Source organism: Lepisosteus platostomus, chromosome 7, assembly GCF_059453375.1.
Source record: "Lepisosteus platostomus isolate fLepPlt1 chromosome 7, fLepPlt1.hap1, whole genome shotgun sequence".
Classification (NCBI taxonomy): Eukaryota; Metazoa; Chordata; class Actinopteri; order Semionotiformes; family Lepisosteidae; genus Lepisosteus; species Lepisosteus platostomus.
In genome coordinates, this window is record NC_142617.1 from 4,424,542 (window position 1) to 4,450,298 (window position 25,757).

At 49.2% G+C, this 25,757-nt stretch overlaps 2 protein-coding genes across 5 annotated transcripts in view; one reads left to right on the plus strand and one right to left on the minus strand.

Moving 5' to 3' along the window:
- Positions 1–511: 511 nt before the first annotated feature.
- On the plus strand, positions 512–5,780 carry pdha1a (pyruvate dehydrogenase E1 subunit alpha 1a). Of its 3 annotated transcripts, XM_088638669.1 has the most exons (12): positions 512–673; positions 1,318–1,332; positions 2,127–2,195; positions 2,346–2,519; positions 2,731–2,857; positions 2,993–3,084; positions 3,314–3,406; positions 3,633–3,788; positions 3,879–3,950; positions 4,075–4,142; positions 4,283–4,391; positions 4,733–5,780. In XM_088638669.1, exons 1-12 carry the CDS (start codon positions 617–619, stop codon positions 4,895–4,897), a joined length of 1,197 nt encoding a protein of 398 aa, XP_088494795.1. In that variant the 5' UTR covers positions 512–616; the 3' UTR covers positions 4,898–5,780. The 3 variants fall into 3 exon arrangements, with proteins under 3 accessions (XP_088494795.1, XP_088494797.1, XP_088494798.1); XM_088638671.1 differs by lacking the exon at positions 1,318–1,332 and having other exon boundaries at positions 512–688; XM_088638672.1 differs by lacking the exon at positions 1,318–1,332.
- Positions 5,781–7,393: 1,613 nt separating this feature from the next.
- map3k15 (mitogen-activated protein kinase kinase kinase 15) overlaps positions 7,394–25,757 on the minus strand; it is a 34,232-nt gene continuing 15,868 nt past the window's right edge. For both annotated transcript variants that reach the window (XM_088638653.1, XM_088638654.1), the window contains 23 exons: positions 25,405–25,575; positions 24,632–24,744; positions 23,864–24,023; positions 23,431–23,581; positions 22,863–22,970; positions 22,717–22,766; positions 21,500–21,595; positions 21,124–21,211; positions 20,440–20,573; positions 20,026–20,153; positions 19,784–19,914; positions 19,008–19,113; positions 18,215–18,372; positions 17,599–17,782; positions 15,690–15,873; positions 14,786–14,960; positions 13,952–14,137; positions 13,443–13,548; positions 11,694–11,922; positions 11,126–11,238; positions 10,342–10,448; positions 9,662–9,738; positions 7,394–8,944 (listed from right to left, as the gene is read on the minus strand). In XM_088638653.1, the coding sequence (XP_088494779.1) occupies positions 8,848–8,944; positions 9,662–9,738; positions 10,342–10,448; positions 11,126–11,238; positions 11,694–11,922; positions 13,443–13,548; positions 13,952–14,137; positions 14,786–14,960; positions 15,690–15,873; positions 17,599–17,782; positions 18,215–18,372; positions 19,008–19,113; positions 19,784–19,914; positions 20,026–20,153; positions 20,440–20,573; positions 21,124–21,211; positions 21,500–21,595; positions 22,717–22,766; positions 22,863–22,970; positions 23,431–23,581; positions 23,864–24,023; positions 24,632–24,744; positions 25,405–25,575 (3,052 nt within the window). In that variant the 3' untranslated portion in view covers positions 7,394–8,847. The remainder of the gene's footprint in view (positions 8,945–9,661; positions 9,739–10,341; positions 10,449–11,125; positions 11,239–11,693; positions 11,923–13,442; positions 13,549–13,951; positions 14,138–14,785; positions 14,961–15,689; positions 15,874–17,598; positions 17,783–18,214; positions 18,373–19,007; positions 19,114–19,783; positions 19,915–20,025; positions 20,154–20,439; positions 20,574–21,123; positions 21,212–21,499; positions 21,596–22,716; positions 22,767–22,862; positions 22,971–23,430; positions 23,582–23,863; positions 24,024–24,631; positions 24,745–25,404; positions 25,576–25,757) is intronic.

Below are 25,757 nucleotides of genomic sequence, written 5' to 3' on the forward strand. Positions count from 1 at the left end.
AGTAATGTAGCCAATTCATAGAGGGGGATTATTAGGAGGCCATGATTAGTAAGGGCCAATTGGAAATTTGGCCAGGACACCGGGGTTACACCCCTACTCTTTTCGAGAAGCGCCCTGGGATTTTTAATGACCACAGAGAGTCAGGACCTCGGTTTTACGTCTCATCCGAAGGACGGCGCCTGTTTACAGTATAGTGTCCCCGTCACTATACTGGGGCATTAGGACCCACATGGACCACAGGGTGAGCGCCCCCCGCTGGCCCCACTAACACCTCGCAGCTCATATATAGTAATCAATCGTTTTTTTTTAAATAACTTTAGACAGATGTGGGCATTTGAACAACTAAATCAAATACATCCGTTTCTTTGAATTGCTATTTAAGGAAACGGTCTGGGCTGCTTTGTGGTATACATCTATGTTACGCAATGTCGTTTTCTGAGAGTGGCACTCAATTAGCGCCGGGCGCATGACGTCACAGCCCGGCGTGCTATAAAAGCGGGGCTCGCCACTCCGGGGGCAGTTGCAGTCGGCCAGCTGGCGCTTGTCTCAGTGGGAGTGTTCGCTGTGGTGTTTGGTTGACGAGGAGAGCGCCTGTGTATTCGCAGTGTTCAGTAGTATGCGCAAGATGCTGACTATTATTTCTAACCTGTTCAGGGGCAGCGCCGGCAGAAACGTATGTATATCTGTTGTGTGGGTTTGCGTTTTTTTTTTTAGTCACTTGTCGTTGGGGGGGGGCGATGCTCGCTGTGAAAGACAAGTTTTGTGACCTTGTGCAAAGGGGTAGGCCTCGCTTGGCGTTCCTTGAAGTCGTACTGCACGAAACGTCCTTGTTGCGCGAAATAATTTCAGCGACTTAACCTTTCGAGTCGATATTGAGGAGGCGGCGGCGGGGACACTTCGAATCGTAAACTCGCCTCGGTGCTCTAGGTTAAGACGATATCGTTTCTCGCTGTAGTACACGGCCCTAAGCTGGGCTTTAAATGCTAACAGCCATATTTGAAAGTGAAGTTTCTCGGCTATAGTATTTGTCTAGCTCGGTTGCTTTACTCGGAAGATGAGGAAAAGGGGTTCGGGGTCTTTTGACGGTGTGAGGTGACTAGTATGTCATCACAGCTATGATGACAGGGTGAGCTCCTTTTAAGAAGGATATGAGAGACGTCAACTAGCGTACCCTTGAGCTGTATACCTCTTTCCTGTAGCACACCTCCAGTTTCCGTATATTCATAGGAAGTGTTTAGGATGTGACGCTGGGGTTAACTCACTACTTTCCTTGGGCACTAACTGTTCCTCTCTCCCTCTTCATCGGCGGACTTGTAGGGAGCTGTATCTGAGGTAAGGAGGAGGGATCTTCTGTTCTCTCTCATTGAGCTTTGTGGTGTTGTGCTGTCTTGAAAGGCTCAGGACATGTGAAACATGTATTGAATTGATTATTTGCTCAGTTCTGCTTCACTTCTTTTTTTTTTTATAACCTTTCTGAAATCTGCTTAACTTAGGTCCTTTATTTTGGAACTGTTCCTAAAAGCACTTTGCTTTTTGTGGTGCAGTTTAAACACCGTATTCACTCTAGATTCCTGATGGATTCCCTTCAGGAAATTACCTTTGCAGGTTCATCTTGTTTAGATGGAGTGAGTTTGTTTGCAGGTGTGTGAAGCTGTGAGGTCCTTATTCATTGCACTGTAGTAGGTCACAAAGTGAGGTTCTTGCAGTTTAAGCCAAGTTGTCTTGTGGTGGTAAGTGTTGAACCTCCAAAGGACAGAGCCCTCCTATCCAAATAGTCTTATACTTGCCAGTGAGTTTGAGCAGACCAGTTCTTGTCTTAGTTAATGGTTGGCAAAAAAAAAAATGCTTGAACTACATGTCAGTCTGGCTTATTTCTTGAGGTGCTTGCTCTGCTCTATGGTGCTTGCAAACTTTCTCATGGAGTTCCAGAAAGAGCAGGCTATGAATCCTGGGCAGTCTTGGGATAAACTGGTTTTGGAACTTTTTCCCACCCTGCTGGATTCACTTAATTGCCCTTTCATTTAAAGACCCATGTATCTTAAGTGGGGAATGGTGCTTCAGGTTTTTACAGCTACAGCTGTATCTGAATAATGGGGAAGCAACTGAAAGACTTCTTTTTGTGACAGGCGGCGAGGGTGGTGGTGACATCACGCAGCTATGCTGACTTTACAGCTGAAGCTACATTTGATATTAAGGTAAGGTGTTCAAATGTTCATTTTCCCCACCCTCTGCATCGGGGGGCCAGTGGAACCTGACCTGTGGCTGGAAAGGCCAGGTCTCCTCCTTGCTCATGTCAATAAGGACCCTGTGCTGCTCTGAAACAAGTCTCTCATGTCCGCTTGCAGAAGTGTGATGTGCACCGGCTGGAAGAAGGACCCCCTTCCCAGGCCGTGTTGACACGGGAGGAGGGCCTGAAGTATTACCGCACCATGCAGGTCATCCGGCGCATGGAGCTGAAGGCTGACCAGCTCTATAAACAGAAGATCATCAGAGGGTTCTGTCACCTGTCCGATGGCCAGGTAACCTCCCCACTGCACGCAGTTGGCCAGCGATGCAGGAATGGAAGTGAGATTGGGGGGGGGGGGGGGGTAAATAAGACATGCAAATTCATTTTGTAAATGGATTGTTTCATGGTGACATTAAGACAAAAGCAATCTCCAGGAACTGGTATAGTGGCACTAGACTTCATGCTGCATCCTAACCCATGCTCTCCCCCATCTTGGCTGGCAGGAGGCCTGTGCTGTGGGAATGGAGGCTGCCATCAACCTTACGGATCACTTGATCACTGCGTACCGGGCGCACGGCTACACCTACACGCGTGGCGTGTCTGTCAGGGAGATCCTGGCAGAGCTTACAGGTGGGGTGGTGACCTGGTCTCGATGGCTAACCTCTCCTCCTCATGGGTAGATGGTGGGTGAGGGTGTCAGTCCAGAAGCTTACTGGGTTTTTAAGTGTCCACTTTCTAGCAAATGCCTCCTCCTGTGTCTTGCAGGCAGGAGAGGAGGCTGTGCCAAGGGCAAAGGAGGCTCCATGCACATGTATGCCAAGAACTTCTATGGAGGAAATGGAATAGTGGGTGCACAGGTAACCAATCCTGGTTTCTTCCTAGCTTGTGCAACTGGACCCCATCTGCAATTGGAAGGGGAATTTCCACAGCCTGTTAAATTTCTGCTTGTTTTGCAATTGTTTACATGGTTGACTTTTCCTTTTTTTTTTTTGGTTCTTTAGAGACCTCTAATATGTACAGTTTGTGGGGCACATAACAGTGTTTTGAGTACTTGATGGCATCTAAATGGTTTATTTCCTGGTACAGGTGCCTCTGGGAGCAGGGATCGCACTGGCATGCCAGTACCTAGGAAAAAATGAGGTTTGCATGACACTGTATGGAGATGGTGCAGCCAACCAGGTAAGGTGTTCTGTAGCTAAGGTTATTGCTCTTGGTAAACTTGTAAGGGAAGACTGATCTTGTCCTCTATTTACAAAACTCATTTAGCAATATTAGTTTGAGAGTGACAGGCTAAAGTGTTGGTTCCAGCCTTCACCTATACAGTTAACTGTGTACATGGAAACGATGCATCTGATGGCAGGCATGTGGACTGGTTTTCTGAAACTGCTGGACTATCTCCCCTCAGGGTCAGATTTTCGAGGCTTACAACATGGCTGCCCTCTGGAAACTGCCATGCATCTTTGTCTGTGAGAACAACAAGTATGGTATGGGCACCTCAGTGGAGCGTGCGGCAGCAAGCACAGAGTACTACAAGAGAGGGGACTTCATTCCTGGGCTGCGGGTGAGAGCTTAGGATACTGCTACTCCCTTGCAAGGGCCTTGACTTGGGTGGCCTCCCCTGTACCCGCTAGACTAATCCTTTTCTCTGTAGGTGGATGGGATGGATGTCCTGTGTGTCAGAGAAGCTACCAAGTTTGCTGCGGAGCACTGCAGAGCTGGGAAGGTAACTGCTTTCTTTTCAAAGTGGTGTGTGCATTCACTAAATGATCCTGCAGCTGGTGTGGTACCTGGCATATGGTCCCCATCTCAAACTTGCCTTTCTGAAGTTAAGACTTTTTTTTTTTCAGGGCCCTATTGTCATGGAACTACAGACCTACCGCTACCATGGACATAGCATGAGTGACCCTGGAGTCAGGTGTGTGGCATAACCTTGAGCAGTCATGCTTGTATCCCGTCATCTGGTTTTGATCAGACTTCACAGTGTATGTGGGAGTTGCTTGATGACCAGGCTGTGTGGTGATGTCAGTAGGTAATAGTAATTTCTTGGTTATGCAGTTACCGAACCAGAGAAGAGATCCAAGAGGTGCGCAGCAAGAGTGACCCCATCTCTCTCCTGAAGGACCGGATGCTCAGCAACAATATGGCCACCGTGGAGGAGCTCAAGGTGCCGCATGGTCTTTTTAGTCTTGCTTTAAGTGTCTTGGGGCAACCTTGTTGTGAAAGGTGCTCAGAAATATTGAATAATAGTTTTATGCTACTTCAGTTCTTTATGATGCTAGATTTCCATACTTCCTGACCTCAATCCTACATTACCAAAGATGGGTACATTCAAGGAGTTGTGATGGTAAGAACTCCTGAAAAGAATGAGCTGTACCAATTTTATGGAGTTGCAGTTGACTTGGAAAGCATAGGCAGGTCCCTCTAGGTAGACTGTAGATGGGCATCTCTAATTCTCAGCTGGCAGTGTATTGTGGGGGGTTTTCACCTTCCCTTTCCTCTCCACAGGAGATTGATGTGGAAGTGAGAAAAGAGATTGAGGATGCTGCACAATTTGCCACCACCGACCCAGAACCGCCCCTGGATGACCTGTGCAACCACATCTTCTACAATGAGCCGCCGATGGAGGTGCGTGGCACCACCCCGTGGGTGAAGCTCAGGTCTGTCAGCTAAGCAGCCTGCTGCCTTGGGATTGGACCTGTTGGGGGCTCCCTGCCACATGGCTGGCTGGAACTACAGCAGGTGATCAGCTGGGAAAAGCTGCAACACATCTATGGATACAGTTATAAATTTTCACTGTTCTGAAACCTGTTCTGGTTTAAGTTGCCTTGGGTTGCTGTTCTGCCCTTTAAAAAGGGATGCATGCTGTACAATAAATTGCCAATTATGTCCTCTCTTAGACTCCATGGTTTGCCCTCAGAGGTTAGGCTGGATACTGGCTGCTTCCTCTCCATCTTGACTGTCCCATCTCCTTTTATAGGAGTAGCAGCTTAACCAGTTGCTATAACTGTGCATCCCTAATGGCCAATCAGATTGGATGGGACTTCCCTGTATGAACAAAAGTGAAATAGGGAAAATGGCATCCACTAGCCAAGCCATGTCTGAGCCCTTAACCTCTGCAAATTGGGAGTTAGGAGCAAAATAGCCTGTTTTAAAGCCACTTGGCTTTTAAGGTCTGGACAGGATTTGTAGGCCATAGTTACCCTATTATGTTGCTGATCCTACCATTTGAGTCATTCTAATCATTCATTGCAAGACCAGACAATAGATTCTGCCAAATGATTTATTTATTTGTAGATATGGGGAATTATTTGTAAAGAACTGGAATTTCCTGTTTCCTCATGGGGACCAGCAATGACTACTTGGTGTACAACTGTTGAACTATGGTAGCCAGACCTCTTGGTGGTTTTAAAACTTCATCTTCCTGGAAGTGTGTAACCAATTCTTATCCTGTTTTGTAGTTTGACATCTTCCCAAAATGTGGATGGGAATCTTTAAGGAGAGGGCATTTCAGACAAGTTGTCTTTGTACAGTCTGAATAAAGAGTCCAAATGTGTCATTTTTGCCTTGCTCTTTTTTTTTCTCCCCATCTAACCCACAGCTCATTTGAGCAATAGTTCTGTACTCTTGTTGAGCAGCATTAGTGTGAGTAGTAAATTCCTTAATTCTTGCCAAGATGGGCTAGACCTTTTCTGCCTCTTTATTCATACAGGTCTTTAAGTCCTACCTCTAGTTCCTTCCCCATTCTTTGTGGATGAACTCCTACTGTGGCTTTATGCATGACTTTCATTATGATGTCTAGGATTATCATCCCAACTAGTACTTAAATGTGCTGCTGCGTACAAGGCCCGAGTTGGGAGGAACTGGGATTCATAGCCTGAAAGGGGTCCATCTAAGCTCTGCCCTCCTGCAAGGCATGGTTACAGTACTGGCATGCAGCATCTTTAAATGTATTCCTTTATAGTGTAAGTGCACTGGCCATCAGTGAAAGTTTAGATGCTTCCTCTTAAATTGGTGGTTCCCACCCATCTAATTTTTGAAATAGAAATGTAAATTCTCTGCAAGTGGAGTTATTTTAAGGCATTTCCAAGCTCCATGATTCAAAAGGAGTAACAGAGGGCAGCTTCTTAGTGGGTGGCCCTGGAAATACCATGTTTATCTGGTGGTATGTGGGCAGTGGACCTGTGAGGTCAGAATAACTTGTTCAAGCCACACCTACCATAGTTCTCTTAGTCAATAGGAAGGCATTTTCTTCACTTTTAAGGCACAGTTTATATACACTGTGGAACTTGATGTGTGGGTGGTAATATGGTTGTCTGAACTTGGTGCCATTGCCTATAAAACTTTTGAGGAATAAGTGCAGCCTCTTTCGACTGTCTACATGTCTTGATCTTCTGCCCACCAGCTTTGTTTTTTTTTTTTTAAATACTGAATGGTTTACTTTTTATCAGCTGTTTTTCCAACAAAATGCAGTTAAGCCCCTCCTTGAAGGGAGAAATCAGGATCCTTCTGTATTAAACCCATTTTGAATCTTCCCTTCATAGACCAGATTGAGTTTTCAATTTGCTCTTCCAGCTTTTCAAATGACTTTTGGTCAACTCATTCTGGCTTTTGACTATCCTAATCTGAGCCTGATATCAAAGGTACTTAGATTGCCTGAGTACTGATTCAGGTAAAATATCTGTTCAGGTGATACTGGATCTTAGTGGTGCTTTTGCTACTGTTGACCATAACATGCTTATCCATAGACTGGGAAATTGGGTTGGACTCTGAAGTGGTTTATGTCTAAGCAAGACTTGGAGAAACTCATTTATGCTTCACTCTCTATTAGAGTGGGCTATTGTCATGATCCTTTAATTGGCCTTCCCAAAAAGACCATTAGACAGTTGCAGCTCATTCAAAATGCTGCTGCTAGAATTTTAACAAGAACCAGGCAAACTGAGCATATTACTCCAACTCTTAGATCCTTACACTGGCTTCCAGTTATAGAATTGGTTTCAAAGTATTAGTTCTTGTGTATAAATCACACAATGGCTTGGGCCCAAAATATATTTCTGATCTGTTTGAGGAATGTAAACCTGGTAGGTCTCTTAGATTATTAGGGACTGGTCAGCTAGTGGTACCTGCTTTTCACCAGGCCTCATCAATACTGTGAAGAGGGTATTAAACTTGTTGCTGAAAATGTGACTTTATTCCTGCGATCAATATAGTTCACACAACTCTAAACATGCCCACTTCATTGCTTTATGTGCATGCTTAGTGATGGTTTACAGGTGCAATTCAGTCAGCACTGTTCTGCATTTGATATTCACAAACTAGTTCAAATGTCACACATGGATAATGTACAATATTCTTATAACCTGCAACTAAACTTTTGCATAATCCATTACTTGGGGTCTCTGAGAAGTGGGTGAATTGGAATATTTAACGGCAATAAGCAGTTTACACATTCCAAGCCAATAGCTTGACTTGTCTTTTCAAGGCACAAAAATGGTAGCCAAATTACAAAGATACATGTAATCAAGTTAAGGCACATTTGCAGCATTCTGAGCGGTTTGTATATGCTTTGGTCTTCCAGTAGGTGGCACCATGCCTGGAGGCATGTATCACACAGCTGCAGCCTCAGGTGTGAAAGGGATTAACTGTCCAGACAGGCTCACAGGCCCAGCAGAAGGGACCACAGCCTCTCATCTTCACTTTCAGGGATCTGGCCCTGCAAGGCAGCAGGGCCTCCTGGTCCTGCTCACATGGACTGCTCGGTTCCCTTTTTGAGGGCTACTGAATGGATGACAATTGTCAGATTTAACATGCCATTTTCTGCACATCTGTTACATATATCACAAGTTCATTAACAGTGAATGCAAGGAAGGCATTACTACTTAGAAATTTCACAGACATCCTGCTCCACTCACATTCACCCAAGCGAGACTGACGCCCCACTTTGGGAGTACTTTGGCTTTGAAATGTAGTTCAGAATCTTCTGAATTAACTAGCATCCTTCCCCTTTGTGCAGGGGCTACATGGGGGGGGGCTGTCCATTGTTGGGAGTTGAAAGGCCACAGTCCAGCAGCTCCAATGGAGAATTTGACATCACCAGCACCTTAAGAATACCTTTGGCGAAGAGCTGCTCCAATAAGCCAACAGCTAGTGGAACTTCCCAGTGATCCTCTTGTGAGCACGAGGGCTGAGGACTGGAGTCCGGTGGGCTGTGGCTCTGGCGAACCAGCATGCAGGGCCACCAGCTTCCTGCAGTCACGCTCTCGGCTGCCAACAGTACTTCCTCTACCCGAGCTCCTAATGGCTGGGATCATCCAGGGCCGCTTCCAAGTCTTTTCTTGCAGCAGGAGTTGCAGTTCCTTAGGGAGCCTGTGGACTGCAGCTTTCCAAGGCCAGGAGAGAGGGCCAGCACAGCGGTGTGTGGGCAGTACTACAGTGAGGAAAACGGGGACCAGAGGACAAAGTGGGCACAGCCCAGCACCACGAGGAAAGGGAAAGGGGAAGGAAGGCACTGGGGTGGGCGCAGCCCGTTCCTCCACAGAAAGAAAACAGGACTGTAGCAAGTGTGCTGGGGCTCGTCAGGTTAGCGTGTCGCTGTGGTCGTCCCTCTTGTCCAGAGACGCCCGTCAGGCCTCCATGCTCTCTGATGCCCTCTGCTGCCTCCTCTGGTCCTTGCTGCGGTGCTTCTGGATCGCCCGCCAGATTCTGCACAGCACGCCGCCCCTGCAGGCAAGAAGGGCTTCTGGTCAGCAACAGCAGCGGTTATGACAAGGGTCTCGTGCGAAAGTTAAGCACTATCCTCCAACACCCTGGTAATAAAGACACTGGTGTCTTAAGATGCAAATACGAAAAAAGATAAATTATCTTGCAAATACTGCACAGGAGCTCGGGTTTCCTGCTGCAGTCCAAAGACATGCTGGTAGGTTTGGCTTCTGGGAAAACTGGCCCTGTGTGTGTCCTCTGATACACTGGTGTCCTGTCCAGGGTGAAACCCGCCTTGCACCCATTGCTTGCTGGGACAGGCTCCTGCTCCCCCACAAACCTGATTTGGATGGACGGATTATTGCACAGTATAAACTGATCAATCAAGGGTTATAAACTAAATGGCTACTGAATATTTCCATTCATAACTGAAGTAGTAATAAAAACAATTGCAAAGGGAGGATCCCAAAATGGGTGTCTGCAGGACATTGTAGTTCTGCATATAACACAATTAAGGCTGGTCGATGCAATAAAATCTTGAGGGTGGGGATGGTATTATTTCAAATTAGTGCTGATGGAAAAATTAAATTCTACTGCGCAAGAAAAAATTTCAGGTTTAGCATATGGAATGTGCAGTTTTAAGATGGGGATTACTGCTGAATTAACACCATTTGGAGAAAAAAGGGCTTAAGTTAGTTTTTATTGCAACCTCCCGACGCATAAGAAAGCGTTCTTTACCGTAGCCTCAGTGAACGCAGGTCCTCCTTCGTCACGTCGTTGAGAACGTCGTTGAGTGTGTAGTCCTCCACAACAAACTGAAAGGGTATCAAGACAAAGGTGTCACCACCTTCAGAACCCAGGGTCATCTGGCTAACTTTGTTCTTGTTTTGGAATCTTCCAAAAATGTAAATACACCATGGTTATGTGGTTATCAAGTTAGGGCAAGAGTTGTTTTTTTCTCGTGAAAGAGAACTCGGCTTGAACAGAAAACACCATGAGGGGGGCCATGTTCAGAATCGTCAAAGTCACTGACAAAGTCAACCCGGTCAGCACAGGGTACAGGCGGGCACTATGGGGAGGTGCATTTTAACTGAGAGTAGGAGGAGCTTCTAAACACAGTGAGCTATGGGGTGTGTGGAACAAGCGACTCAGCCTTGTTGTTGAAGACAATGCCCTGGCTTCTTCCCAGAAACAGCTGGATGAGATCCTAGTGTCTTTAGGTCCCTAAAAAGCTAGATGGTCCAAAACACAGCACACTGCAGTGAGATCTTGGGGGGGGGGATAATAAGTAAAAGCGAGATACAAGCAGACAGCGCAGTAAATGTGTGATACAGGCATGGAGAAGAATATTTTAAAATGCAAAGCTGTTCCACTCTTACTGTGGTCAGCTTTCACAGGGGCCTCCCCTGAGCACTCACCTTCTCTATGGTGTCAGTGTCGGCTCCCAGCTCCTTCAGCCAGTCCGTCAGCTCCTTGTCCCCCTGCAGATCCGCCGGGATGTGAAATATGGAGGGGGTGGGGATGTCTGGACAAGCAAAAACAAACATGCCTCTTAAACCCCTGACTACTCTGCACAGACTGAGTGTGGCCGAAGCCGTGCTAAAGGACTTGCAATTTCTGTGCCAGCCAGTAAAATGCAACAGCAGACAAGAGTTTCTTGTGCTCCCCGGTAACTAACAAAGAAGCACAAGCTGTCAGATGTGTCCTCACACTCCACGAGGCTGCTGTTGTGTAGAAGTTTACAATGGGCAGATGGCTGCTGTTCATGAAACTAAACTATTGCAATAGGGAGTGTGTTCTTAATCACTAAATGTCACTATTTGAGAATTTCATGGATAGCATTCCAGACTTTCTGCCTTTATTTTACAATGCCATGCCTCCCTTTAAAAAGCAAAAGTGTCTGAAGTCAATTTTAAAGGTATGTCAGATAATGAAGACAGAAAAAGATTTAAGAGCTATGTATGCCACAAAGGATCAGAAAAGCACCTCTAGGAGATAATGCAGTTTCCTCTTTTTCTTCTCACCATGAATTGCTTAATGTGTGAAGAGAAGGAGGCTGATTTGCAGGATTAAGACAAGGGTGTACTGGGGCAGAAGGCTAGGTTCTGCATGTTATCGTTTGCAAACAGAAAACAAGAAACGAGTTCTTCCCAGGCACAGACACAGACTTCTCCCTGATAGAGCAGTCGAACCTGCACTCACCTATGGGCCTGGACCTGACCCTGATGAGCTCCAGGTCGTGTGCTCTCTGCTGGAGCGACTGTCTCAGGACCTGCTGGTACTCCTTCTCCTTCTGGACCAGATCCTCCAGCAGCCTGGTAGAGGTATAGCCCAGGTTACCGCCGACCTCAAGCCATCCCTAGCTGAGCCCTACACAGTGTGTTCAAGGCACTGCACAGACCCACAGCTTTCAACAGCTGTACAGCAGACTGCACAACTGTTGGCATGTGAACTTTGGCAATTCCATTAAGCAATCAAAGTTCAATTCGGTAATTAAAGTGATGTGCTGGATGAAAGAGAGATTCTGAAATAGACCTGCCCCCGAGAGTCTCAGTCAGCACAGGTGCAGAAGAGAAGTTTTAACACTGCACTGACTGAGACCCCCATCCACACATCTGGACTGCCAGACAGCTTGACACACACACACACACACACACACACACACACACACACACACACACACACACACACACACACACACACACACACACACTTCACCCATGCACATCTGGATTACCAGGCAGCCTCAGGCTCTGCCAGGGTGCTGTACCTGTTGGTGTCCTGTTTGAGTCTCCCCAGCTGTGAACCCAGGGGGTGCTGTGGGCGCTGAGATTCATGCGACAGCACGGAGCTGAGGGTGCTGACGCCCGAGGTGAGACCCTGGTCCTCAGGGGCCACAGGTTCCTCCCCCGCAAACTCCCCGTCCTCCACATCCACCTCGTCGGCGTCCTTGTCCACGCCCTCGCTCTCTGACGCTGGCCCGAAGTGCGTCTGCAGCTCTGGGGACACACAGGGACAGCAGAGGGCAGGCGGCAGGATCAGAGACGGACTCGGACTCAGACAGGGCCCCACTGGCAGCCTTGAAGATCAGCGAGCAGAGCCCTGGGAAGCACGTCCACGCACCCCTGTCCTACCAGCTGGATAGCTGTGCTCACTTTTACCCACAACAACAAAGTTGTAGGATTTTGCACAGGCTCAACTGGCCATCTCACAAAGCTTTTTTTCTCTGGCTATAGCTGTTCATCACTTGTGGTGCCGCTAGATGTCACTACTGCTTCAGCTGGCACTGGCTGAATTAGGTAGTGGTATCGGGTATCACATCAGGAAATGCACATGAGAAAAAAAAAACGGCTCACAGATACTCCTGTTTTTCCGAAGCACTCTAGTCCATTGCAGCTTTCCAATTGTAATTTCCAACAGCATACCAATGCATGAAACAATTTAAAAAACGGGAACAAATGTTAATTTTGAGGCCAGCAGTCAGAATTTGTAGTGAAAGAAATTCTGTATTTCTATAAATTAACGGTTCAAGGGCTAAGGTCTGATGCAATAAACTAATTCTGAGCTCATCTGGAAGAAGAACAACAACATATAGAGGAAGATGTGGCTTTCCAGGAACAGGACTCTACACTCCTGTTCTCAACTTTTACTCCTCTGAACAGTGAAGGAAGACTGAGGTGTAATACACGGAGCATCCACCAGGGGGAGCACCCAACTGCACTCACAATGAGATAGGGAGAGAAGTGGGACGCACAGCAGAGGTCAGCTGGCAAGGAGAGACCAAGTCCAGTCACACTCTGACAGAAAAACAATGCAGTCTGCTCTGCAAGGCAACATGCCACCGAGACACTGACACCCTGGACACACATCACCACTGTAGAGCATAAAAATATGGCACCTGTCCCTCTACATCACCCTCTGTACAGATACTGCTTACATGACATTATACAACAGCTCTGCCCTCCCCTTTTGCATAGTTTACAGATGACTCAGTTGTTAATTCAGAATCCCAGCTCTCACCTCTGCTGCTGAGCACAGAGGGAAGAACATTCGCACAAGCATGGGTTAAACTAAAAAACTGAAAGCACCACTTCACAGAAACAAAAGAAAAAGATATCTGTCTGTATTGTGGAGATGCCTGTTGAATTCATAATTGAATGGTCTAAGAAGCAAACTTGGGGCATCTGGAACAAACGTCCAGAGAAGGCAGAGAAAGACACCACCACTGCTACCTGGGTGCACTGGGCCTCATCTGGCACTGAACCTGTTCCAGACGATGATGTCACCACGGGCAGCGATCGTTCCCCTGCAGTGGGAGGCTCAGCCCTTTGGCGTAGGGGAATTCCCTGCTGCTTGGGGAGGGGGGGGCGGCACTGTGAGGTTCTGAGGTCAGAGCAGGCCGAGAGCAGCCGAATCCCACTCCTCACCCTCACACGTTTACTAGCGGAGGGGTGTAGGACTGGACTGAAAGGCCTGAGCCAGCGAGCGGGAACAGCGCAGGTGGGGCGGGACAGCCCACCTGGGATGAGGATGGTGACGGCGGCCTGGACGGCCCTGCGGATGATGTTGTCCATAGCGAACATCCAGTGGGGCTTGATGTGATGGTTCCTCAGGACCTTGTTAACCTGTCAAAAACAAAAGTAGGACCTGTAATGTAGGTGTCACAACGGGCTGGGAGCACAAAGAGTCAGAGAGTAGAGAAAAACACAGAGCATGGCAGGAAGGAAGCATCCTTACTGCTGCCCAGATTCTGTTCTCCGCTAATTTCTTTACAAAACATCGGACATGACTAAACATGTAAGGGCTTCTGTCGAAGGGCAGATTGGACACAGCAGTCTCTAGCAGATGGGTTATTCCAAATAATGAATAAAATCCACAATTTGGACAGGAAATTGGAATCGTACGCTGTATATTAAAAAGCCTGAATGAGCAAGACTCTCAACAGATGCTGCTGGGCTGATGAATGCCTTCCTGCCGCTCGGCTGGGCTGGGCCAGAGCATCCCACCCCCACCCACAGGGTCCCTTACCGCGTCCTGGAAGCCGAAGAGCACCAGCTGGATCTGGTTGATGGAGGTGCTGTCGAAGTCCAGGTCCAGCTTGAGCTTGGATATCGTGGTCGCCATGACGCGGCGCTCGGGGGAGCGGATGAAGTCGCGCAGGATGCAGATGATCTGCTTGATGTGATCGATCGACAGCTTCAGCTCCTCGCTGCCCTGTGGAGACACAATTTCCAATTGAGCAGACGGAAATACAATTTATAACTCGTTTTCAGTTTTGCAACACAAGAGCCTACAGGACTGGCCAGTACATTATCCAGTCCACTGCACTGCAAGGTTCAGGCTCAAGGAAATCTTTAATTACTTAATATAATTCTTTATGTGTTAATGAAGTAATTTAAGAGCTGGCTGTGCCACGTGTCCTCTTTGGTAAAAACTCCGGGCCTTTCTGTGCTGGTTTACACTCTACACATCACAGCCAGTCATCTGGAACACTTCCACAACAAAAGCTCTATCGATTGATTTAATAGTACAATGCAGCAATTATAGGAACCATATACAACACATTCCTGCAGAGCTCACAACCAAGTGGCATTTACTGATTTCTGACTTTCCAGCAGCATTCAAACTGGAGAATAGGTGAACGTATACCTTATTAAAGAATATCTGAGTAGCTGGCAAACCCCAGTTCTCACTGACCCTCAAACTACCTCACCTACACTTACATGAGACTAACCCATGTGCTCTGTGAAGGCACGGTTAAGAGCTCAGGATGGAGAAAAATGCAGAGGAACCGCAGAGGAGCAGGGTCACGCACCCCTGGCCTACAGAGGGCTAACCGGGTGGACAGCAAGGGGCTCGTACCTGGATGTGGTTCTCCATGAGGTTGGAGACCACCTTGTCCTGGTCTTCATTCAGGACCTTGTACAGGATGGCCCGCCGTTCGCTGTCCTTCTTCAGCAGGAACAGCCCCGCATCCCGGTCCTCCGGGGAGGGAGGGGCACTGCGGTCTTCGGACACGGAGCTCTCGTCCGGGACGCTGCAGGACAGGACGGAGGGGGAGCAGGAAGTGGAGAGGGGAGGTTTGTGTTGTACTTGCACGGAAAAAAGATCTGGCAAGTTCTGAGGGATGAGTCTTGCCCGGGGTTGTGATCTTCGGTTGGAGCTGCCCCTCCGTACAGGAGAACACAGGGGACGGGGGCTTCAAACAACTTTTGGAGAGTCTGCTGCATCCACTTTGTGAAATTTAGGGTTCAAAGGAAAAAGCATGGATCTAGCCTGGGCCAGTGAGTCTGTGCCTGATGCACAGGCCCAGTGTCCGCTTGGCTGAAACCCCAAAGCCGCTCCAGAGCCTTTGACATTCCTGAGTTTCCTGGCTTTTGGGCCAATCAGCTCCGCTAGCCAGACAAAAGCCCCAAAGCCAATTTGTATCATAAACCAATTAAAAGATCTTTTTTATGACCTGATCCACTTAAAAGACACGAAGCGGGATGCCTTGCCCTGAGCGGCGTGTCGTAAAACGCATTATTAAATTAGGGACAGGCCCAGTGAACAGTGCATTAGACAAAAATGAATGGTCTGTAATTGTCCCTGCTACTCAAACACCCATTTGAACGGGCAGGATCAAGCCAGCGCCTGGTAACCCAGGACTCTCAGTGCACCCGATTTCCTCTGACAGCTTCCAGCCAAGGCTTCACGCAACAAGCCCCTTGCAGGATCTGGTCCCAGTGTGGCGGTCTCCTTGGTGCCGCGCCGGGCTCCGGCTCACCTGAGGAAGTTGGAGCTGGGCGGCTTGATGAGGTTCTCGGAGCTGGAGCGCTTCTTCTTCTCGAAGAAGACGTCGTGCTTGGCGTCGCAGTCGGGCGAGACGGAGCCGTGCTCGCTGCTGCTGCTGCCGCCGCCCGCGCTCTCCCCCTGCATCTGCACGGGCAGCGACACGCTGCGGATGTAGTCTGCGGACACACGCCACAACCCCCCCCCCGGCTCACTCTCCGCGCACTGGGACTCCAGCTCCCCTAGCTCTGCTCCAGGGACTCCTCTCCTTACGGCTGCGTTCGTTTCAGCACGTCAAACCCCGTGCTGCTGCCCCCCAGGCCTTGGTGGGGTTTTGGTTATCATTTTAGCGGCCTTTGTCAGGTGGAGCTTGGGAGGACAGCTCACTATTTACAAAGAACTTGTTTTCTCAATTCAGATGTCAGCACCAGTAACGGTAAAGGTCAGTGATTATGGACGACTTGCTGAAGCAAATCTGCAGCACTTTATCATGTGTCAATATTTTCTCAACAACTGGTAACAGAAAGCTTTGCAATTATCTGTCATGCACTTTCTAACATAACACACCCATGGCAGCTTGGAATTCATGTGTCCTGACGCAGTAAGGACTTTTCTAGTCATGTTATTTTAAGTGCAAATTAGCTCAACATCACAGTTTCACTCTGGCGGCAGCAAAGCCTCAGTGAAATGCAGAGGAAGAGCTGGCAACACATCCCATTGAGTCACGCACACAGGAAGGGGCTGGAAGGACAGCAGGAGCAGCACAGCAGAGGCCAAACCACAACGACAGTGGGAAACCATTTTTTTTTAAAAGGATATGTCAGGAAAGGATGGACAGCGTAGTAGACAGAGAGAGAAGGGGTCATGAGAATTAGCACGAACCTTGCCACACTGTTAGACAGCACATCCCAGCAGAGCGCCCCGGGCAGGCCCGTATGTGTGGAGAAAAAGGGATAGTCTCGTTAAGATCGAGATCGGGAAACTGAGCCAACGCATTTCTGCACGCGAGCAGCCGCAGCCCCTCTCCCTGGGTTCTCGAGCTCAGAACCAGGCAGGCGGAGCTGGACTTCAGAACCCAGAGGGGTTCTGACCAAGCTTCATTTTGCTTCCATTGGAGTAAAGCCTGCTGGACAGAGTTTCATTTTGTATTTTGTTTTGTAAAAGACAGTACAGGAACATGCAGCGGAAGAATTTGTTTTTGCATTTCTTCGTGTTTTTGAATATTGCTGGACAGACAGTAATCCTCCTTCTCGCTGCCTTTGGATACACGATCAGCTGTACCCAGGACCCAACTCCCCCATCTCGCCTAGACTCTCTGTCTGCATACTGGCAAGATGACAGCCAGGAGGGGCACCTGGCGTTCAACCTGCCCTGGCGTCCCACCCTGCAGGTGTGTCTGCCAGTCACTAATAGGTCAGGCCACTGCTTTACCCAGTCTTGCAAAGGATTGATCAAACCTGAAAACACATTAGTGTTTAACTTACTCTTTCTATTGAGTCTAATTAACATATCCAGTGTCTAGAAAGACCCCTTTTAAAGCAGCCACCATTTAATATGCGTTAGCAGCAGGGTTAAATAGCCACAATCCTGTCACAGGCCCCCTGTATCACAAGCACTCCGTGGTCTGTCCCACCTGGTCCTTGCACCATGACGTCCAAATGTCTGTCCTTTCGCTGCAAAGTTTATTAATGAGCTGCTCAGTCTGAGATGAATGTTCTCTACAGTTCTATTAATGTTTTTGTCCCAGCTGGATAGAGAATTTGGTAAATCGGGATTCTTAACATCATTGCAAAACAATGCAGATGGTGAAAACCATCTCTTGCTGCATGACATCGGAGGTGCAAGGCTCGGGTGAAGCAGACTGCAGGAGACGAGAGATGAAGATGAGGAGGAGGGTGGTTTGCCTGAGGGTTTGAAGGCGATCTTGTTCTTCTTGCCCTTGACGTTGTGCCGCACAAAGGAGTCCTTGAGCAAGTCGGTGGCCGTGGCCCGCTTGTTGGGGTCAGGTTCGAAGCAGCGCAGGATGAAAGACTTGGCTTCGACCGAGAGGGACTCTGGGATCTCTGGATGGATCTTAAACATCCCCACCTGCAACACAAGACATGGTGGGGCGCCACACCTCAATGGTACAAGAAGAGATACAGTCAGGGACTCTACAAAAGTCCCAGGGGAATCGGAAACAATCACGTCTGTAATAACCCCATAACCTCCAGAGAGGATCCATTGGAAAAAGCATCATTTTCCAATGCAGTTAGCATCAAACTGCAACAGATTGTCTTTCTCTCCAACAAAAAAAAATATTGCACAGCTGTTACAGTTTTGCACATCTGCTGTGGAATGGACATCACACCTCTGCTGAAGCACTCAGTTGTTGAGCATGTGAACAGCAGGTAGCCATGAATAAAAATCTAAAACGTTCCAGAAAGAAAGCACTTCCACCATCAAGTCCCCTCTCCCCTAGATTCCAGGATCCCATCGCCCAGTCTCCCAGTGTCCCAGTCTCCCACAGGGCTCTCTGACCTTGAACATGGCAGCCTGTGGCTCACCCAGCTCGTGGAAGGGCGGTTTGCCCGTGGCCATCTCGATGATGGTGCAGCCCAAAGACCAGATATCGGCCGGGGCTCCGTACCCCCGGGGGCCCTTGTCGATGATCTCGGGGGCCATGTACTGCAGCGTGCCTGGGGAAGGACAGACAGACGCAGCTCGGGTCAGTGGGAACGGACAGTGGCGCAGCCGGACACATGGGGGCGCTGATGGTCAGCCACACAGACAAAGCACCGACGTTTTTCCAGAGCCCAGCGATAAAACACCCCGGATGCTCAAGGCAGAGAACTGGAAAACCAGAAACAAGGCTGCTTTGAAGAACGCCCCCATGGGAGTCGTGGCTGCATCTGAAAACGTCCCGAGCTCTTGGAGTCAGCCGCAGCGCAGTGACAGAAGCAGGACCAGGCGCTAATCTATAGAAAGATGGCTTAACAGCTGAGGGACCATCTGGCTTTATGTTTGCTGGTTAGAAACACACTCAACACCAAGCATGGGGAAGCATCATTAATATTATCAGCAGCTCTGAACGGCTGCTGCACAGGCAAATGTAATTTAGAAGCACTGGGGGGAGGGGTTAATAATGTCGGCGGGGTATTATAGCATCACAACAGAGCCGACCCATCACACCCATCCACCACCGCGGCCTCCTGCACAGGAGAGGCAGAAGCCAGCAGGAACGTGACCCCTCCTCTGGTCGGCGGTAAAGAGCTGCCGAGGCCCTGTCTGTCCCTCACGCGCGATCCCCACAGGGCTGACCACGGGCCCTCACCAGTGAAGGTCTCGGTGCAGGGGTTCACTCCAGCCAGTCGCTTGGAGGTCCCGAAATCGGAGATCTTCAGCACCCCGCTGTACGTGTTCACAAGCACATTGTCCCCCTGCGGACGGACAGACAGACAGAGAGAGAGAGGGCACACCCTGGTCAGCCTGATCTTCACAGCTGCTGTTTTTGGGATTCGCACGTATCCATTCAGTTTTACCCAAGGCGATTTAAAAGAGCTCATACGTAACAAGGGATTTATGCAGAACCAGAGTAGCTTACACGGTGCAGGACGAACTACATACATTTAAATTAAATAAATAAAGAGGGTACAAGTCCGACAGGTGTTGCCATGGTGAAGCTGCAGAGCCCACAACGCGCAAAGCAGCTGTGAGGCGCAAGAGCTCCAGGAGACAAGCTCAACAGGAGAGCCACAGCTTCACCAGCAGACTAGAAAATGGGCTTCAGATAATGAGCCTGGGGGATGAAGGAGAACACAGGGTACAGAGCCACTACCGAGGTGCCTTGAGGGGCTGTGAAGTCACAGATCTGGGAAGAGGATCACTCAGATGCCTACTGTCCGAGACTGGTCAAATTTTCAAAATCAAAGCAGATGCCTTTCGTTCCTCCATTTCTGACTCAGGTGTGAGGGATTTTGTACTGGGGGCAAATTGGATCTTACGGAGGAGTGCAGCTTATAACCGTGCCACTTAGCTGCTCGTTGCTATCCATGGAATTGGGCATGGCGCCGCCTTCCCTCCCCGGCAGGATGTCGTGGCGAGAGTCACCTTGATGTCGCGATGGACGATCTGGTTCTCGTGGAGATAGCGCAGACCCTCCAGGATTTGCCGGGTGTAGAATATTATGGTCGCCTCCTTCAGGGGCCCCCACTTGGAGCGCAGCAGGGCGGACAGGCTTCCTGGTGAGCGGACACAACCACAGTGACCCCTGCTGGCGAGCCGAGGGAGAGCGCCCTGGGGCAGCGGGCGGGGGGGCGGGGGGGGAGAGAGAGGAAGAGACGCGCACACACCTCCAGGGACCTGCTCCATGAAGATCTTGATGTAGCCGTCCTCGGACACCGAGCCCAGGTACTGCACGATGTTCCTGTGCTTCAGGTACTTGTGCAGGGCGATTTCCTCGTGGAGGGGCTGTGAGTATCTGAAACCAAGAACAGCGAAACAAAAAGCTAAATAAAACCAGCTGCAAGCGCAAACCACAGAAACTACATATACTATCAGCGTGTATTCATGAGCAGTTTACCAATATACCAAAATGTGACCACAAACTGGACTGTTCTCTGCATCTTTCCCAACAACCTACTCTTTGTCGGAGGCAAAACCGCATCACCAGCAGATCTCATTTTCCTGGCGAGTGTTTATGATGTCACCACACGGGACAGTGGGGTACGCATGAGGGTCATGCCCTAAGATAGCAGCACGCTCACCTGCTGTCTCTCTCAGGTATCTCCTTGATTGCGATGCGCACCTGGTTGCTCAGGTCCCTCCCAGCGTACACCACTCCGTAGGTGCCGCGGCCCAGGACCACCCTGTCCCCGTTCTCGTTGTAGTCGTACTCGTACTGAAACGCACAAACACGCAGACACGCACGTCGGACACGTCAGAACACAGCCTCCAGCAAAGAAAGCCGGAGTCATTCCTATTTTCGGAAAAAGACAGAATCTCACACCTCTCACGTGCACGAGAAGTTAGAAGACGATGCTGCACTCAAATCAGATAATCATGAAATTGTATTATGGCTGTCATACGCGGGGCTGTGCTGACCCAGCTATTGTCAATAGCCATGACAATAGCATTTATTAGCAAACCCAAAATCCAATCTTCACTACGTGTGAGGTTAGCACTGATGACAAAAAGGCACAGCAAGTCACAAAAGCATTTTGAATAACAGAAAGAAGCTTCTGATTTTCCTCAGTCAGCAAAAAGAATCATGGGATTAAAAAAACGAGACTCGGCCTAGGAAGACACCGTGATAAAGCGGTACAGCGGTACAGCAACGGTGTCGGGTTTGCACCGGCGAGCAGGAGAAACAGTGCGGGACTCCTGCCGTGGAGAGGGAGCTGGATTCACAGACTGCTCTGCAGAAGACACGGCGATGGAGTCGACTGTACCTCCAGGGTGTCTCCGTCCGCCTCGCCCTCCAGCTCCACCGCGTTCCCAGATCCGTCGGAGATGACCTCCTTCACCATGGAGCAGAACCTAACCACAAACACCGGATTTTCACAGGCCATGATTCTACCGCGCTCTCTTCTGTGCATGGACTCGGCTATTTCTACAGTTTCTATCACACACACACAGCCTGTCCCAGTTCCCTACTGGAATATTCTGTGCTTTTATTGGATTACGCCTTGGTTAGGGCACGCAGGCAACAGATCACCTCCAGCCCCTGCTTTCCTGTTCTTTAACCCCCTGCCCCTGGTTCTGCCTGCGCGAGGAGCGAAGACGTCCCCAGTTCTCGCCCGCCAGCAGACGAGCCCCGGCCCTCACCTGCCGCACTGGTCCTCCGTGGAGAAGTAGATCTGGAAGTCGTCCGAGTTGTCGTGCACATACAGGAAGCAGCAGCGCTCGTCGAACTTGGAAATGCTGAAGCACAGAAAAGCGAGGCAAAAGTGAGATCAGCTCTGCAGAACTCCGACCCTGCAGGGCTACAGTTCCACAGACTTTTATTGCACCTGAGATCCTGCACAGCCTGCCCGACAACTGGCACTAATAACTGGCTTAAGCAGACAGATTTAACCATTTACAGCTAAATCTGTAAGGTGCTGGTGGCTTAAGTAGATTTCCTCAAATCTGCATCACCTTCAGAATTGATTGAACGGAAAGACTTTCAGTCTAGGATGGGACATTCATGTCCCTGAAATCTGCCATTTTCCTCTGATTCCTGATTCTATTACACTGTCACGATGACTTTAGACAGATTCTGCCCTCATCACGCTCTGCAATGTGGCAAGGCTACCAATTTGAATGATTTATTGCTGTCTGTGAAAACGCAAGTACAGTACAGTACTTTCATGGAATGCAGTACAGACAACAGAAACTCGATTTTAAAAGGACTCTGAAAGATCTTGAGACTTGTCGGAGTGAAATCTCTTTGAAGAAACATTAAGGGGTGCAATTCAAGAGTACACACAATATGTGGGCTGACATGTGTGAGAACTGAGGTTCCCATGGAGAGGAAGTCTGATATTTGAAAAGCAGACACAGAGCAGTGGTGTCCCACACAGTCCCCAGCTGTATAGTGTCTGCTGTCCTCCACTTCTGCTAGCTCTTCCTCCCCTATCTAACCTGGGGAGATCACCTGCAAGCATTCAAGGTGCAGGCAGCCCCAGGTGGTAACAAAGAACCTTTTGTTTTTGAAGCAAATCAAGGGCATTTATTTACAAATAGTAAAAGCGAAAAATATATCATGTTGTGACAACTGATCCATGAATTTCATACAGAAAGGTAAGAGGCGAACCTTCGACTCACAGAAAACGTAGTGGAGATACAATTTTAGAATTAACTTGCTGGGATAGGTTCTGGCTGTCCTGCAACGCTGTACTGGATGAAGTGGTTAGAAAATGGATGGAATGTCATACTGTTTAATTTAATTTAACCCAGAACTGGGGCGTGCGTGGGTAGGAGAGCTCACTGATCTCTCTTGGCAAAAGCAGGAAGGACGCTTGAAAGGGAACAGAGAGAAATCTCGCTCCGGCATAACCAACCTGATCCCCTTGATCGACGCGGCTGTGAAATTCCACTCGTGGATTCCTTTCTAGAAAAACACACAAAACAAAAAACGCAGCCGATTACCGCCGGCTCTTTCAACCGCCCTGTGGCAGAGCAGGGGTGGAGCCGGGGAGCCCTGTACCGTGTCCGCGGGGGAGACGTGCCAGATGGAGACGTTCTTCTCCTCCGCCTCGCTGTTGATGCAGACATACGAGGGCTGGTAGATCTTGGTGGGCTCCAGGATCAGCACCTGACATACACAAGGTGAGGACAGGTGAGCACAGGTGAGGGCAGGATAGGACACATGAGCACAGGTGAGGACAGGATAGGACACATGAGCACAGGTGAGGACAGGCGAGGGCAGATGAGGACAGGTGAGTATAGATGAGGACACGGAAGGGCAGGTGAGTAAAGCCAGGTGCAAAAAGTGAAAAAATATAACAGGAAAAGTTTTAAAAAACAATCAATTCTGTCATGAAAGAAATAAATATGTATTTTATTGGTGCACTTCTGTGTCTAAAAATAGTGGCATGTAGACCATGTAGACTATTATGCATTAACTGCCTATTAACAAAGTCAAGTACAGTACTATCATGTAACAATGTTGAGGATTATTCACTGTGGACCAGAGTGCGAGCTTCCAGTACTCGGGATAAGCAGACAGCAGTCGGAGCCGGGCAGGAACCCGGCACGCGGCGCCCGAGCCGTACCGGGAAGCGCAGGCCGTTGGTGGTCTCTCGTGTGGCCTCCACGATGATGTCCATCCAGAAGTTGAGCCTCTCTCTCTGGGGTGAGTGCTCCAGGTTCTGCTTCTTGAACCGCTGGATGAGCTGCAGGTTCTGAACCACCGAGCGCAGGTACCTGCTCCGACAGACACAGAGAGAGTCAGACAGGATGACACTTCTTTGTACACTTCCTTACGCAGCTATTGTGGGATTGCAGGACCCACAAGAAACAGCTGTATGAGACTATGGGACCCACTGTCTACTAACAACTCAAATGGACCGATGGGCCTCTCGTTTGTAACCATTCTTCTGTTCTTAATGACCTGGTAGGTTCACAATGTTTGACTCGGCCTTTGGCTTTCCTTGGACAGATGCTTGTGCACCACACAAAGCCACACCCAGAGGTCTCAGTTCCTACCAGACGGGAGGCTTCAGCTTGAAGAGCTTCTCAGCGGCCTGCACAGCCTTGGGGATGTCGTTGGCCAGCATGCTGACGGTGAAGAACTGCCCCACGTCCCAGTAGTTGTTCATCTTCTCCAGGCTGCCCTTGCGGCCCAGAAGGCTGTTCAGCCGCACACCTGGGAAGGCAGCAGAGAGACGGGAGTGGGGAACCAATGGGTGGGCGCCCTGACTCCAACAAGCCACCGCCACCTTCTGGGTAAAAAACACAAGCCTCCCTCTTTCTCTGTGTCCGCCTCCTCCCTCCCACCTGCTTGAACACTCGTTGTCCAGTTTTCCCTAAACTTGTCTGACTCTCGTGATGACGCTCACCATGCAGAACAGACTTCTGACTTACCTGACTACGACCAAGAGCCAGGGACATGCTGCGGCCCGAGAGAAAACCATGAAAGTGCATGTACATTTAAACATCACTTAGCATTCTTCTTTCATGGTGTTCATACCGACTGGGCTGGAACAGTGGTTCCCAGTCCTGGTCCTGGTGACACCTGCTGGTTTTCATTCCTGCCCACCTTCATGGGAACATTGAAGCCTCACTGGATCTATGAAGTTGCTTCAATTGAATATTTGCACTTTGTTCCTAGTCACACATATGGGATTTTATTTCACAAAGGCTGAAGCTCCGACATGCCTACATGGACCAAACGGCCTCCACTCATTTTGTAACTTTTCTTATGTTCTTATGGAAATCAAATCCTTCTGAAGGAGCCGTATGCTGCCAGCTCACCTATTTTCCGCAGCTCAATGGAGCTCTCAAACTGCTGTCCAGCAACAATCAGTAAGACGGCCAGGTTGATGCCCGAGTACAAGGTAGGCTGAAGCTCGAATCCCTTCCGGTACCTGCAGGGAACAACAGTATCCTCACTGAAGGACCCCTGAGTCGGCCTTTTGACTTTTTCAATAGTGGAACAAGAGAATGTAGCGTGTGTGTTTTTAATCCTGCCATTATACCAATCTGAAATCTGTGAGAAAGGGAGGGTTCAGGAAGACAGCCTTCCTGAAGAATAACACTTACAAAAACAAAACAATTGGAACAGAAAGGCAGAAAAAACAACACCACCGAGAGCCAATCTGGGGCAACGGTCTGGAAGACTGGAAAGTGCCTGACGGTAGAGGGCTATGACCAGGGCCAGTCTGGTGACCGGGACGTCACCGTGAAAACGGCTCTACACTTCAAGGAGCTACAGATTCTTAACAAGTGTCTAAAGGTCGAAAAACATCTGACAATATAATCACATACTAGATTAGGTCAAGGGGCAGGATCCCACTTAAAACCATTACTTCAACGCTTATGTCGAAGGCAATCAAACACTTTAAGGTCTTTGACACAGCCAGATCCTCAGTTATATACTGTAAATCTGAAGAGTCGTCGACTCGTCAGATAAAAAGCAGCTGAATGGGGAGAGAGGAAGCCCTTGCTCATTAACACGCCCCACTGGGCAGCAGCAGAACTGCACTGATGCTGGGACGCCGCGCGGTGTTGAGGGGGACCGCGGTTACCACTGGATGGCGTTGTCCCGGTTCTTGGTGTCCTTGCAGTCGCTGTCCAGGAAGATGTCCTTGTAGATCCGCCCGCACAGGCAGAACATGTCCGGCGCCGGGTGATCGCAGGACTGCAGCACCTGCAGCATCACCCTGAGAGCCTGCTCTCGGTCCCCGGGGCTGTTCCTCCTGGCACGGGCACACACAGCGGCGTTACGGGCGTTAATCTCGGCGGTGCACTGGCACCAGCCTTCTCCCGGGTCAGCGTGTCCACACACGCGTCTCACGTGAAGAACACAAAGATGTTAGACTTTTATTATCCCGTTATTCTCTCTTTAAACACCTTTGGAACTGGCGCCCCATACTTCTCA

Bases quoted from the DNA above. Each gene is read 5' to 3' on its own strand.
- pdha1a (XM_088638671.1), top strand. From the start codon at position 617: ATGCGCAAGATGCTGACTATTATTTCTAACCTGTTCAGGGGCAGCGCC. The intron at 2,520-2,730 runs GTAACCTCCCCA...CTTGGCTGGCAG, and splicing joins GTCACCTGTCCGATGGCCAG to GAGGCCTGTGCTGTGGGAAT. The intron at 3,085-3,313 runs GTAACCAATCCT...TTCCTGGTACAG, and splicing joins ATGGAATAGTGGGTGCACAG to GTGCCTCTGGGAGCAGGGAT.